This window comes from Ictalurus furcatus, chromosome 26 (genome assembly GCF_023375685.1).
Source record: "Ictalurus furcatus strain D&B chromosome 26, Billie_1.0, whole genome shotgun sequence".
NCBI lineage: Eukaryota > Metazoa > Chordata > Actinopteri > Siluriformes > Ictaluridae > Ictalurus > Ictalurus furcatus.
Genome location: NC_071280.1, coordinates 13,359,380 through 13,374,316, shown reverse-complemented (window position 1 = coordinate 13,374,316; position 14,937 = coordinate 13,359,380). Strand labels below are relative to the sequence as shown.

Below are 14,937 nucleotides of genomic sequence, written 5' to 3'. Positions count from 1 at the left end.
ACGTTATATTTAATTCAATGTTACTTGTTTTATTATAGTGAGGAGGATTTATTTATTCTGAATAACATGGCTTCCTTTAGGCAAATTTTCAGCATTTGCATGCTCCTATTAATGCTGTGCAAAGTTGATACCATTTTTAACATATGAATCCTAGTCATAAAAATAAGCGCGCAAAAAAGCATCAGCATCTTACTGAAAACATGCTGTAACTCAGTCTTAGACTGACACATGATGTAGCCAATCAACAGGCATGTGATGTTCAGTAAAGAGCTACCCCTTTGCAGACATGTTTTTTGGATTTGCTGTTGCATTATTGGCTTCAGAGGTCATACCATGGGTCACGGGAACTTGGCACGACAGGAAGGCCTCAACTCTACGACCGTCTGATGTCTGATACTTCAGCACAATTCTGTACTGTCCATCCTTTGAAAAGTATAAAAGAATAGAAATAAACCCCATTATTTACATAGATAAGCAAATGTGTAATCTCATTATTTATGAGCATGGAGTTGTACCACTTCACAAACCTGATGAGCCATGTGACAGGATGAATAGGGCAGGAGAACATTAATACCACCATTTTGATTCTTCTTTATCAAGTATCCACAATGACTTGGGGCTTCATCTAACAGCACTGCATTTATACTTCCCTTAATGCCAACGGTGGGAGCTTAAGTAAAAATAAATAAAGAAATAAAAAATAAAAAAATCATGAAATCAATGGTTAAAAAGTTCTGCAGGCAACCAAGGTTGAACCAACCAACGCCTTTGGAGGTAATCACTCAGGGCTGAGACCAGATTTTTAAAAATATTTTGATGGAGAAAAACACACTTCTAAATACTGTTTCCATGCATTTTTGTTCTTGATGAGGGTTAATTACTTTAAAAATGTCAACAATGTAGAAAAATGTGAATTTATCATAAAACTTGCCTCGGCAAGTTTAAACACAAGTGTAAACACAGCAAATACCGTGGTATCCAACAACTATAAATGAATCATAATAATGAAAACAAAAAACAAACAACAACAAAAAAAAAAAGAACGCTTAATTACTGGTCTGATAAAATTCAAGGACGCAGATGTTCAATTCAATTTAACACAAAAAAAAACAAAAACACATTTAACACAAATACAAAAACAAAATATTGACTGATGTTTTAAAAAAAAACACCTCAAAGTACAATCCAACAACTAAAGATCAATTAAAGACTCACATTGAACCGTCAGGCCTGTGATTGGTCCAGGAGGTAGTGTGACACTCATATCTTTAGAGTGGCACAAGACTTGTGGTTGATTCATTTGAGAAGCCAGGGGTGGGGTTTGGGACAACCGCGTGAACTTAGGTGGCCAGGAAGTTGGCTTTGTGTATTTGGCCTGCTGGAAAGATGGGGCTGTTGTTTTGGGAGAGTACAAAGATGGGACAATGGGTATTTGGGAGTGGATTGGTGAGTCTCTAGGCTTTGACAGATTAGAAAGAGGGGAAGGCCAGATATGTCTGGCTGTTGTTGCAGGTGACTCTGTCCTAGCAGGAGAGGGTGAAGTGTAGGGACACTGGAGTCGTACAGATTGGTGTCTTGATATCGAAAAATTCCAGAACTTCAGAGAAAGAGACAGTAGCGAGGGGGACTGCAGAAGGGAAAGAGATTACTTTAGATGCATTTACCAGAGACAGTCAGTGCAATTGGAATATCTACAGTTAGTAGTACAGTTAATCAAGACCAGACAGATCGTTATGGTGACAATGTATACACACTCTTGAAGGAGAAAAGGATTCCTTAACGGCTCTTTAGATACCTAGAGGATTTCCCCTTTATAAGGGGACATCTTATTGGGTTCTACATGGAACATTCAAGGCTTCCCAAAGAGGGACAAGCATTTAAGATTCTAGATTTAATCCTTTTTGAGTGTAGAAACGTACCATTTTCTTTTGAGAGACCAAATAGGACATTCAGCATTTTTATCAAACTGTTCCAACAAACTTGATCTCATGCATTAAGCCACTAAAAGGTTGTAAGCCTGAAACCATAGAAGCAATAGTACAGACCAAGATATTTAGATATTTTCTGGGCCACTGATAGAGCATTTAAGATGTGTGGAATAATAGCTGCCAAAGCATTTTCTTACCATAGTATATGAGTGACAGACAGGAAGAGGGGAGGAAAAAACCACACCCCTGCCTTTACGCTGCAGTGAGTACCCACAGTGTGCTGGAGCAGAAGACACAGGAACCCAAACCTTCCTCTTCACATCTATAACCACAGAGATGAAAGAATAGTGTTACATTTCCAGTTTACAAATGATCTAATGATCATAAAACAGATCCAGGATCAGCATTTTGTACATCTTTACGGCTTTATTTAAAAAATAGGTACTATACAAGGCCTGCCTAGAAAGAATCAAATTGGTCCTACAAAAACTAAAGCTTGAGAGAAACTTCACTTTTCAGCAGGACAATGGTCCTAAACACAAGGCAGTGCAGGAGTGGTTAAAAACAAAAAGATGAAAGTTCTACAGTGGCAAAGTCAAAGTCCCATTTATAATCTGTAGCACTGTTTGGAAGTTGCACTCAAACATCCAACCAACCTAAAGAACCTGGAGATAATCTGTTAAAAAAAAAAAAAAAATCACTCTCAGTGTGCAAAATTAGTAGGAACTTAACTGAGCAGACAAACCTGATATTGCAGCAAAAGGTGGTTCTACCAAGTATTAGCCTGAAAAGGTTGAATACTTATGCAAGCAGCATTTTTCTTTCAAATGCTCCATTGACAAATAATGAATCTTAACTGAAAATTGAATTTACGCACTTATTGGTTTGCAATAAAAAAAATTAAAATAATAATAATAATAATAAAAAAAGTCTGGGACAGTGTCATTTGTAATCGAGACGAATCTGACTTAACAGGATTGAATGTGTTTGCAATGCACTGTATGTAAACAGAAAATATAGGTATAGGTAGAGTATTAGAGAAGTAGGAGGTTGCAGTAAACACTACAGTTGAGTCATACAGGGACTTGACAATTGAATTAGCCACCTAAGAGCACCTGCATTGTCACTAATTCTTTAGCATTAAAAAGGCCAGGTTTTGTTTTGACAACTATACTTGTTTTATTTTAGAATTAGTAAGACTCCCTCAGTGCCATGACAGCTTACACTAAAAATCATATTTTACCTTTGACTTTAATGGAGGTTATTTTGACAGACGGCAGAAATGCTCTCAAACGATCCCCTTTGCAGGTGAGCACTGGAGACAACTGGGAGGAATCATTTGCCAGCACTGGAAATCTATTATGCTGAGGCATCTGGGGCACCTGACGAGCTTGAGGCATCTGGGGCACGGGTCCCATCTGAGATTCTTGAACTGCAATTGTCTGTGGCTTTGGAGTTTGTTTTAGTGCTGATTTATATTTGATTACAGGGGAATCTGATGCCATAGGATTAGGAAGATGTTTATAAGAGGAGTACACCATAGGCATGATCAGCTGCAAATGCCCAAATGGAGGGATAGTTATTTTTGTACTGTTTGTTGTGGGAATTTCAGAAGAATGTAGAACAGGCACCTGTGAAATGTCATATGATGGTAAAAATGGGTGCTGAGGATGCTGTACAGTTACTCCTGTGGCATAAACTGCAGGCATTTCAGGCACTAAGTGTGGTTTAGCTATCTCTGGTTTAATGAGAGTAGGATCAAGTGGGATAATCTGAGCATGCATTGGATGGAGTGGTTGAGAGATTGGTGCTGAGGGATGATACAGAGGGTAATAGGGATTATAGTGAAGAGGCTGACAAGAGAGAACATACATTTTCCCATCCACAAGCACATTAAGAATGCTGCCTCCGTCCTGATGAAAAAACAAACACAGAATAACTTTTCCCAGTTTTGAATTCTGGGCATCAAATGCAATTAAAAACATGGATGAAGAACAACTAATCCCACATGCCACTCAAGTTAATCTTGTGTTTATGAAGGAATACTACCCTAACATTTAATGATAACCTTTCAAAACTAAGCATTTTAGGCAATACTACATAGTTACATTTAAGAGACAATCATCCATCAGATGTACTGAATAATCTGTTAAATGCACCAGATGCCTTTCATTTGTTAAGTCTGAGGAGCCTACTGTACCTTAGCACACTGCGCTGTGAAAGGAATGAAGAGTATCAGGTCTTCAGGTGCTGAGACCATACGATGCGCACATGTGTTGGATATAAGTGGCACCCACTCCTCATTTACTATGAAGCAAACAAGGAAACCATATAAATAGTAATACATAAGCCTAAGTTTTAAAGAGACTGCCCAAATGGTTATATTTGTAGTTTAAAATTCAACTGAAGCCCATGGTAAATTTCCAGTCACAAAATTATTTAAATCTGTTGGAATTTGTTTTTCTGTGCTCGGATAAATGCTGAAATTTATGCCTGGTTAGCTGTGTCACAAGAAACATGACAAGAAAGGTGGTATAAATTAAATCTACACAACCATTTGTTAATGATATTTTGGTTCCATCAGCCAGATGGATCACTAAACCTTACCACACTTCAATGTGACAGCACATGTCACCCATTTATTGCAGAAACAGAATAATAATAATAATAATAATAATAAGTTATTTACGTACGAATACAAAAGTGGCCGCACTTTAAGGCTAGACAAACATTAATGCACAGTCTCACTCACCTTTGATGCTATACTTTTCTATACCTCTCAGAGACCCATCTATCTTTAGGGTTATTCCCAAGTATGAGCAGAAGCCAGACGGCATGGCAGGAGCAGAAACAGGCGTCATGGGACAGGAAACACTCACAGGCATTCCCCACCACAGCAGAGGTAAAACATAACTTCCATTCTGAAGGACCAGAGAAACCATTGTAAAGAGAGTAGAATTTCAACCTCCTGGGATATCTTAAAGCTAACACTAACAGGAGCTTTGTGACCCTGAAGATAATTCTGCATACAAGAGGCCATCAAAGCATCGAACATAAATGTCCAAGAATTGTCAGTGTCAAGACATAAGTAGGAATTAAACTAAAATCATACCTGCTTTAAGACATAGCACCCATCATATGGTGCAATCAGAACTAGGTCTCTCCATGTCGCCTTCACATTGTACCCACAGTGTGAAGGCAGGTGAAGTACTGACACAGGAGAAGCATTCACTATTTAAAAAAAAATAAAAAATAAAATAAAGAGTGAGATACAGGTTTTCATTCAGAGTAAAGTCTACACAATGCAAAAATAATTAGCTTATTCATTGTGATGGCATGACAGCCCAACCTCGGTCCACAAGAAGGTGTACGTAGCTCCACCCCTTAGCTGTTAGGATTATAGCACCTGGGGAACACTGTATCAGTGGTCTCATTTGTAACCACTCTTCAATAACATGGGGGTTAGGAAGAGTTACTTTTCCTTCGACTGCTTCACCATCAAATCCTACACACATACAAAAAGAACACTGAGTGTTACACAACCTATTTAGTGTGCATTACCTAAAACATGGGTTGTTTGTTATGTTCCAACAGGACCTGGAGAGTCAGACTGAAACAGTTCTTTTACATCAGTAACACCCTGTCTTGGAGTGAACATAGAGGTGTCGTTGGACTGATGGAAGACTGATGAGGACTTGTAACGTTTTGAGTTGCTTGTTTCATCGACGACTGAGTGTCTAGTTTGAGAAGACCAACGGCTCAAAGTTTCCGTAGAAGCTGCGTTTGACTGCTGCCCAGTTATTCCCAAGTTGACCTTATCTTCTCCTTTGGGCTTGCTGTTTAGTGTTTGTAAATTCTTTCCTACCTGTACGCTCTGGTTTCGGTCGAAACCCGAGCCATAGGTTGTCAAACAGAAAGGTAATATTGCTAAAAGTAGGATCGTTGTAAGTCGTGACTGTAGTCGACAAGACATCGCCCGTGTTTTCACTCACATGTATGCTAGAGCACAGACAGCCGTTTGCCCGAGTCTAATAACCTAAAACCGCAAACTCACGTACACCTGCATCTGTTAAAAACAATCAGCGACGTCAATTAGAGCGCCATCAGTGTGGCGCTCAAGAGGTATTTATGCTCCTTCTTCACTAGGTGTCGCTCCAAACAGTATTTCAGTAAGCCCCAAAGAATAAGAACCCTGCTAACACAAACAAATAAAAAAACAATAGAACTCATCGTAGAATTTTAATGGTTATAATGGGAATGGTATTGGTTATAATGGGAATGGTATTGGTTTTAATGGAAACTGTAATGGTTCCTGTGGTAGGCCTACTACTGGTAATTTGTTGCCTTATATTGGTGGCATGTCATGTCTAGTGAATACCATTACAGATCAGTAATGGTAATGGTAATCCTTTTAATGGTTAGCTGATGGGTTGTAATTATATTTGTAGTGGAAGCCATTAGAATTTGATGATTTCTATTGTTTGAGGGTTGTTTTGTAGTTTGTTTGTTTTTTCAGCAGGGAGGTAAACAAATCATCACTTCCTGCCTAAGTTATCAAACTCGTCGTTCTCCTGCTTTCTGAAAATGCCAGAATAGTACAAAAATAGTATATGATCAATAAACAGTAGTACTGATCATTTTCACATGCTTATAATGTTCAGAAGTGTTTAATCTGGACATAATGTTCTGTAGTTTGCAGATTACATACACCATACAGTCGTACAGTACTGTGCAAAAGTCTTAGGCACATGCAAAGAAATGTTGTAGATCAAAGATGCCTTCAAAAGTAATGAAATAAGCATTACACAGGAAGTATTACACAGCAAGCTTAGTCAATCTAAACAAAATTCATGTAGGGGGATAGGCAGTCACTAATATCCTTTTACAAAAAGCTATCTAGACAAAATTCTAGCTGGTCAAACCTTGATTCAGTGTACCGTGCGTAGAACTTTTTGCTGAGTACCAATTCAGAAAAAACAGAAGTCATCATCAGTGTAAGAAAAGTGAAGCATACAGTACATTAATGATCAGAACAATGATAGTGTCTGAATTGGTGAATACATATGGAATCAGCAGGTCCAGATCCAGTCAAATCTCTGTGCATAAAGGGCAAGGCTGAAAACCACTTCTGAATGCGCCTGATCTCCGTTCCCTCAGATGTCACTGTCTTAAAAACCATCATGAGTCTGTAATCGATATCCTGACATGGGCTCGGGAATACTTTGGTAAAGCTTTGTTAGTCAACACCATTCGCCGCTGCATCCACAGATGCAAGTAAGGCTTTACTATGCAAAGCCGAAGCCATACATCAACACTGTCCAGAAGCAGTGCCGACTTCTCTGGGCTCGGTCTCATCTGAGATGGACAGTAGCACAGTGGAATCATATTTTTTGGTCAGATGAGTCAATATTTCAAATAGTTTTTGGACAAAACAGCCGTCGTGTTCTCCGGGCCAAAGAGGAAAAGGACCATCTAAGCTGTTATCAGCATCAGGTTCAAAAGCCAGCGTCTGTCATGGTATGGGGGTGTGTCAGTGCCCATGGCATGGGTAACTTGCACATCTGTGAAGGCATCATTAATGCAGAAAGATATGTACACTTTTTGGAACAACATATGCTGCCATCTAGAGCAGGACAATGCCAAACCACATTCTGCCCGGATTACAAGCGTGTGGATGCATAAGCAGATAGTGTGGGTGCTAACATGACCTGCCTGCAGTCCAGACCTGTCTCCCATTGAGAATGTGTGGCCCATTATAAAGCACAAAATAAGGCAACCAAGGCCCTGTACAATTATGCAGCTGAAGAAATGCATAATGGATGAATGGGGGAAAATTCTGCTTGCTAAACTTAACCAACTGGTGTCTTCACTCAGCGTCCAAAAGCTTAATAAGTGTTATTAAAAGAAAAGGTCATGCTACACAGTGGTAAACAATTGACTGTCCCAACTTTTTTGGAGTGTGTTGCAGTCATCAGATTTGAAATGAGTGTATATTTTCAAAAGTAAATTAAATTCACAAAGTAAAACATCAAATAATGTGTTAATAATGTGTTTTCAATATAGTACAGGGTGAATAGAATTTTCAAATGATTCTTTTTGTTTTGTTTTTTTGCATTTTTCATACTGTCCCAACTTTTTTCAGAATTGGGGTTGTACTTCCTGGTCTTATCTGATGGGCAACACCAGATTGTCTGATTTTTATGCTCCTGAAAAGACAAGAAAGAAGAGAGACAGATGCGCAGTGAGCTGTTAATTACTGTTTTGGGGGTTCATCCTGTTATGCTATGTCAATTTTTTTCAAGTGTTATGATTGTCCACCTGGTTTTCCCAACTTTTATCCCTTTTTCACTATTAGTTAATGATAAAACTTTATAATGTATATCATGTTGTCCTAGGGTATCCTATATCCTCAACACGATCCACTGATCCATGTTCCCTAAACTTAGGGTTCCACCAAATGTGTGAACACTGATTTGATCCACTCCTGTGTGACTTAGAAAGTGAATCTGAGTGGCCAGGTAAGGAAATAACAATTCAGCTGTTACTAATTTTCCCCCTTTGGTGCAGACACCATCTGGATTAACTTTTGCACTGTGTCCAAATTTGCCAGCATGGGAAACTGGTCTGTACCTTATGAATAGAAGAAATGTCTGTTTTGTTGCTAATAGCAGATGCAGTTTGAAGAGAACTTAAATAAATCAAACAACATAAAAAAAACTTGCACTTTTTGCTTCTGAATCTGCAAGCCTGTTGCCTTGTGTCTCATTTGAGTCACTAGGGTGTGCTCTGACTTTCATAAAATCCAGCTCACGTTTGCATGCTACAGTCAGAGCTTCAGCTTCAGAAGTTCAGCTTTTTGTGCACCACAGGCTAGTGTCAGTCCGCCAGATCGTCATTGTCTATCAATATAAATTGAGGAGCCATCAGTAAAAAGAATCAAATCAGCAATGGTGGGTCATTAAAAGCAGGTTGGAGCCTGGATAATTTGATACAATCATGATCATCCATCTCTTCTGAAGCATCAGCCAATGTAGGAATCATAATTCACAAATCATCTTTATTTATCTTTGCATAACTCCTGCATCTGTCTGCACATGTCAAGTCAGATTTATTGTACATGAAATCTTACTTGGCCAATAAAATCCTCTGACTGCTTCCTCTGCTTTGTCCCTGTGAGGAAACCCTTAAAGGTTCAGTGTAGAACCATACATACTGTAGAACAGAGTGCTTCCCTACCTCAGTTCCCTTTATGAAGCCTATAATATCTAAAATATCTTAGAGAGTCTCTTGAAGACTATACAAAATATCTGCAAATTTTATTGGCTACTTATTAACAATTGAATATGCTTCATTTCGCTTAGAATAGTGAATGAGTGATATTTGTGTAGCAGCTGTAGTCATACAGAATAAGTTTTTTTCAGTTAGAAAGATGCATTTTAACAAACACAAGCATAACTATTTTTTTTTATCATTTAATGCCACAAGAACAAGAAGTATTGAACATAGTCATATTATTTACAACATTAATGCTGCCAGACAAAATTTCTTACGCAAAATGATGTTCTTTTAAAACATGACATGTTTCAGTGCTTTTTTATTTTTAGTTTGTTCTGAAAGGTTTATGTATAATTCAGTCATTTATAAAATGTAGAACATTTGGTTTAGAGCCCATTTCTTCTTGTGTATATGGCATTTACCTAATAAGATAAATAACACAATGTATTGCAGTTTACATTCCAAAATGTCATTTTGAAACAAAAAAAGCACATCAAATACGCAAATTTCTATCACATATCACAGTTTTCTATTAATATAAGTTTCTAAATCCTTCCAAAATAATCTTGAGTAAATACAGTTCTAAAAACAAATCTTTTCTTTTTCCAATCTACAAAATTCACAGTTCAATTAAATGTTCAGCTTAAAACTTTCCAAAACATGCTTCGCTGGATAGATCCTCTGCAGTATTTTGTAAGACTTTAATTTTGTTATTGATAAAGCATTTATTTGGTATTTTTCCATGCTTTTGCCTAATATATATTACAAAATAAAGAAGACCAAAAACAAAAATCTTGCTGCAGGAAATGAAACAGAACCGATAACATTTCTTGTGACCTTATGAGCATAATTGATAAACCTGTGACTCTAACCATGGACCACGAGCAGCCTCATGTGGCCGGGACTCGTAGTGACACCTGCAAAACGACTCACTTTACTAACTCGATTCTTGGAGTTTTGATTCGTTTGACTCACGACATTAAAGAAACATTGTGTAGGCTGTTATTTCAAGACTGACGTTGATGGTTTTATACTACCACTCGGCTTTAAAATTTAAAATCAATTTGCACAAAACTGCACAGTTTAGTTTGTTGGGTTTACAGTTCGCTTTGGGTGTTCACGACTCGTGAATCGATTCGGCTGATCGATTCACTTAAAACTGTCGTTTAAAAAAAGAGCAGAATCGTCTGCTTCTCTAGCGGTGTGTGTGGGTGTGTGTGTGTGTGTGTGTGTGTGTGTGTGTGTGGAAGCAGTGTGTGAGAAGTGACGATCATGCAGCATGGTGTGTTATAAAAAATTATGAAACAAGCTTGCTACCTACCAGTACTCAGTCTATGATTAAAGCATCAGTGTTTTAAATTCCTAAACATAACGCAAACATGGATGGATGCATGAATGGATAAAAAGACCGGAAAATCACCCAGAAATGAGACGTTTTGGATCATATAGCGGGTAATATTTTCTGCCACGGAAAAAATCTAGGTGTCTTTTCAGATGCCATCAGCCAGGTAAGTAGGCATGATCCCAGAAACGTATGTGTTTGCAGAAGACAGTATTAATTTTCTACAACTTTTAGAAGTAAAAGAAGTTTAATAATAATAATAATAAACAAATTAATGGAGTGTAGCTTGGACATGACGTGATTCCCGAGAATGCGTACTTCCGTACTAAGTAGTATATACTAAATGCACCTCGCTGATCAACCTATGGTAGTTATAAGCGTACTATTTCTATTCTGTATGTAGTATGCTGTTACACACACACACACACACACACACAGAATCGCTTTTATCCGTTCGGACTGTGTACTTTTCACATTTAAGCTTGAAAAAAGCGCCATAAGTGAGATGTGAACGCTTTATCTCTGTATCTGCACCTGCAGGGAGTAAGTTAGTGCATACTGTTTAGTAGAGAAGTATGCGGTTTGGGAATGGGGTGGGGTTTACACTGCACCAAACGGGACGGGAGGGAGGAAGGAAGGACACAGACCGACCGATGTGCAGAGATGCGAGACTCTGTCTGAGATGTTGGATCACTAACAAATAAAAACAAGAAAAACATTCAGTGCGTAAATCTCACGCAGGTAACGTTTTGATGGCGTTTACATGAATCTGTAGCGTACAGGCGCCTACATGATGCCACTAGGTCAGTTTGTACTAGCGGTGTTTTAAGGTGATGATGTGATTGAGATTTCAAAGCCGTGCAAACTCAGAATAACGGAGATGACCGAGCAGAAATGTTGCCTGGGGTGATGTAATGACTTCACTAATCCGTGTATTAAAATCTGCATGCAGTAGGCTGTCAAATACCGTGACGTTGCACTAATGCTGTGTGTTTTAATGCCTTTGGCTGGACACGTTATTATTGTTTATAACATGTTTCTGATGCTTTTACTGATTGCTCAAAAGCTGATGAAAAACACATCCCTTGATGTGTCATTGTTTTGGACAGAGCATCCACTGGGAACAGCTAGGTCAAATGTTTAGCATAACATAACTGATATAATTATTATTATTATTATTATTATTATTATTATTATTATTATTAAAACAACAACTGAAGAAAAGTTATGATCATGGATATTTTTGTGCATCTGTGAAGAACAACAATGACCTGTCAGGTGTGAAGAAGAGGCAGCTTTAATGATTATGGTGTGTGTGTGTGTGTGTGTGTCCGTCCAAATGTCCCCACAAGAATATTAATATATTGTTATTTTAGTTACTGAGATTGTGGTTAAGGTTAGATTTAACTGTAGCATTAATTAGTTTCATTAATAATTATGACAATGGATGTACAAGTATAGTAAAGAGAAACCTGATTGTGGTTTCTAAATCTGCCTTATTCCTGAAGTCCTCAGCACTTGATTTTTATCATCATAAGTATATTTATGTTGCATACAATATAATTTACATATTGTTTTAAATATTGCAGGTTAAAACTCCACTTCATCCTCTAAGAGTATGTTGAAAGCTTTGATTGGACTTTGCACCCTTCATCTCACAACTATCTTTTTACTTTTTTGGGCCACTATCGATGATGTAAGTGTTTTTATTTTATTTATTTATTTATTTATTTTAAATATGTGCATTTATACTTTACCTATGATTGTTTCTGTAGAAAGTTTAGTTCTCCAAATACAACTTAAAGGAGCTGTTTGTAATTTTTACAAACTTAGAAGGCAAAACGATGATAAGCTTTCCCTTTCCTTCTGTTAAAACCGTATACATTGTGAGTTGCCTTTTAATCCAAAAGGGTCATGGCTGAGCAGCTCAAATTTCTGGGCATGAAAAAAAACAAAAAACTGGGATTAATAAATCCAGATTAATTGTTTTTAAATAGTTTATTTCTAATGTATATTTGCAATGTTCTAATTATTACATGTATACTCTCAGGAAAAAAAAAGTTGCTCAAGGGATCTTTGGATAGCTAAGGGTTCTTCATTTCTTAAAGTGGTTCTACTTTTGTAATAGGGAAACCATCTGTTGTTGATCCCATTTAGAACCTTCAGATGGAGAAGAATTCAATCAGATGGATAAACCTAAACATGTTAGGGCTCTTGTTTAGAACAAGAGGGGAAAAAAGCATTTTTGAACATTGCCAACTTTAAGACTAAAGAATTGTCAGTTGTTAATGTGAGATCTTGTCTTTTTCTCTGTTTCTAGGCCTGGTGGTTTACAAGAACCATGTACACAGACCTGTGGGGGAGATGGGTGATGGAGAGAAATGATGATGTCTGGGTATACATGGACATTCCAACATCTTACCGAAAAGGTGAGCCATGCTTGTGGTTTTATCAGAGAAGAGAATCGTAAATATCTTATCCAAAGACCAGAACCAAGGAGCTCTTACAGAAGCTAATAACTAAGCAATTATAGACTGGAGAAGGTGCTGTAATGGAGTTTTTATATTGCTTTTTTCTAGATTACTTGCAGGCAGTACAGGGATTTGCAGTGTTGGCCTGCCTCTTTGCAGTCATCTCCCTGTGTGTGTTCCTATTTCAACTCTTTACACTGGGGAAAGGAAAGAGGTTCACAATCGCTGGAGTTCTGCAGCTTATGTCATGTGAGTCCTTTTGTTTCTATGTCTATATGAATTGCATGTATTCAAACTTATACATTTATTCCGTAATGGAAAAAAGTTTTTTTTTTTTCATGTTCTGTGAATATATTAAAAATAAACACATTTACACAAATAAATGTAATAATTGTGTAATATAGAGACAGTTCCTAAACTCTTCCTCAGCCAGACTGAGGCACATGACAAATCACTTGAAATTTCTCTAAATGTGACTTTCAAAAAAAGGACTTTCAAACCAAGAGTTTACATCTAGAGTAATCTGGAAGTTGTTATTTATGGGGCCAAGTTCATCCCTGCGATGAAGCATGGTGGTGGTAGCTCCATCATGCTGTGGGGATGATGTGGAGACAGCAGGCACTGGCAGGCCCTCAAGGTCAAGAGAAAGATAACTGATCAAGAGTGTTCAGGACCTCAGTTTAGGGTGAAGGTTTAACTTCTAGCATGATAGTGGCCCCAAACACACATGGAGAAGCTTCAGGACAAGACTGTGAATGTCCTTTAGGTGCTAAGCCAGAGCCCATTTTTAAGCCCAACTGAATATCTCCCCAGCGATGCTCCCTATCCACCTTGACAGATTTTGAGAAGTTCTGCATAAAGGAATAGGAGAAAATCCCCTAAAGAAGGTATGCCAAGCTTGTGGCATCCAAGTTTCACTCAGCACAGAAGACAATTTAGGCTGTAATTACTGCTATGGGTGCGTTCTGAATAATTGTGCAAAAGTACCTTTTTTATACCAATTTTCTGCAAATTTTGTTATTGCAAGTTCCCAACCATTAGCTAGTTCCTTCTTATTAAATGACAACTGTCAGTTGGGTTGATGGCCCAAACATACCTGCTGATAACTGCACAGTTTCAGTTCATATGGTTCTATTTTGGCTGCCAAACTATCCCTCATGGACATACCTAAATAGGTAGCTCTATTAATCAGTTTGCCTTTGGTTGTCTCATCTATTTATAAAAAAAGATTAAGAACTGTTCTTTCTTATCCAGGCTTCTGTATTATGGTGGCCCTATCTGTCTACACGGATCACTTCCACAGAGGAGAGAAGGATGGCTGGTATGGCTGGTCCTATATCATGGCTTGGTTTGGCTGGCTGCTCGCGCTGATCAATGGCGCCATCTACGTAATCCTGCGCAAGAGGGTGGATTAAATCAGGAAACTATGTAAAATACAAAAACAAAAGCTATTAAGGACTAGTTAGCAAGAGTGATCATGCTGATAGATTCTTGTGAATTTCACTTGCTGTTAGTCTAATTATCCGTTTGGTATAAGAATTCCTTTTGGTGTACTTCCAGACTAAAAAGATTATTAACAGAGAATTTGAATAGGCAGAAAAGGTAAAGACTAGTTAAGGAAGTCATGATGTGTTTGCGATCTTCAGATCATCAAATTGTCAAAGGGTTATATTATACACTGTATAAATAATCGGTAACTTTACCCCAAAATCCACACCCATGTGCTGTACTGGATAAACTGAGGTTCTTTAGATTTGAAATATACTGTACAATCACAAGTGCTCTTCCAAAGATTATAGGCCATTCACAGTTTTAGCCGTGTCTACTACCAAAAGGATTAGCTAAAAGTGAAAACTGAAGGAAAAAGATTAGTCAATCTTTTAAATTAATTATATAATTAATTAGGCTGACACATCTGTGC

General features: G+C 37.8%; 2 protein-coding genes across 3 annotated transcripts; one reads left to right on the top strand and one right to left on the bottom strand.

Moving 5' to 3' along the window:
* Positions 1-278: 278 nt before the first annotated feature.
* Positions 279-3,560, bottom strand: LOC128602542 (uncharacterized). Its single transcript, XM_053616429.1, has 4 exons — positions 3,172-3,560; positions 2,126-2,250; positions 1,216-1,627; positions 279-670 (listed from the first exon to the last, which is right to left on the bottom strand). The coding sequence occupies exons 1-4, from the start codon at positions 3,473-3,475 to the stop codon at positions 492-494; spliced, it is 1,020 nt and encodes a 339-aa protein (XP_053472404.1). The 5' UTR covers positions 3,476-3,560; the 3' UTR covers positions 279-491.
* A 6,861-nt stretch (positions 3,561-10,421) lies between these two features.
* On the top strand, positions 10,422-14,904 carry emp1 (epithelial membrane protein 1). Of its 2 annotated transcripts, none has more exons than XM_053615713.1 (5): positions 10,422-10,711; positions 12,135-12,241; positions 12,866-12,974; positions 13,125-13,265; positions 14,271-14,904. In XM_053615713.1, exons 2-5 carry the CDS (start codon positions 12,164-12,166, stop codon positions 14,429-14,431), a joined length of 489 nt encoding a protein of 162 aa, XP_053471688.1. In that variant the 5' UTR covers positions 10,422-10,711; positions 12,135-12,163; the 3' UTR covers positions 14,432-14,904. The 2 variants fall into 2 exon arrangements, with proteins under 2 accessions (XP_053471688.1, XP_053471689.1); XM_053615714.1 differs by lacking the exon at positions 10,422-10,711 and adding an exon at positions 11,166-11,286.
* The last annotated feature ends 33 nt before the right edge of the window (positions 14,905-14,937 follow it).

Coding starts and splice junctions, on each gene's coding strand:
- LOC128602542 (XM_053616429.1), bottom strand. CDS start 3,475: ATGCCTATGGTGTACTCCTCTTATAAACATCTTCCTAATCCTATGGCA. Junction 1,628..2,125: donor TCTGTCACTCATATACTATG/GTAAGAAAATGC, acceptor TCCCTTCTGCAG/TCCCCCTCGCTACTGTCTCT. Junction 671..1,215: donor CACAGGCCTGACGGTTCAAT/GTGAGTCTTTAA, acceptor TTTTTACTTAAG/CTCCCACCGTTGGCATTAAG.
- emp1 (XM_053615713.1), top strand. CDS start 12,164: ATGTTGAAAGCTTTGATTGGACTTTGCACCCTTCATCTCACAACTATC. Junction 12,242..12,865: donor TTTGGGCCACTATCGATGAT/GTAAGTGTTTTT, acceptor CTCTGTTTCTAG/GCCTGGTGGTTTACAAGAAC. Junction 13,266..14,270: donor AGTTCTGCAGCTTATGTCAT/GTGAGTCCTTTT, acceptor TTTCTTATCCAG/GCTTCTGTATTATGGTGGCC.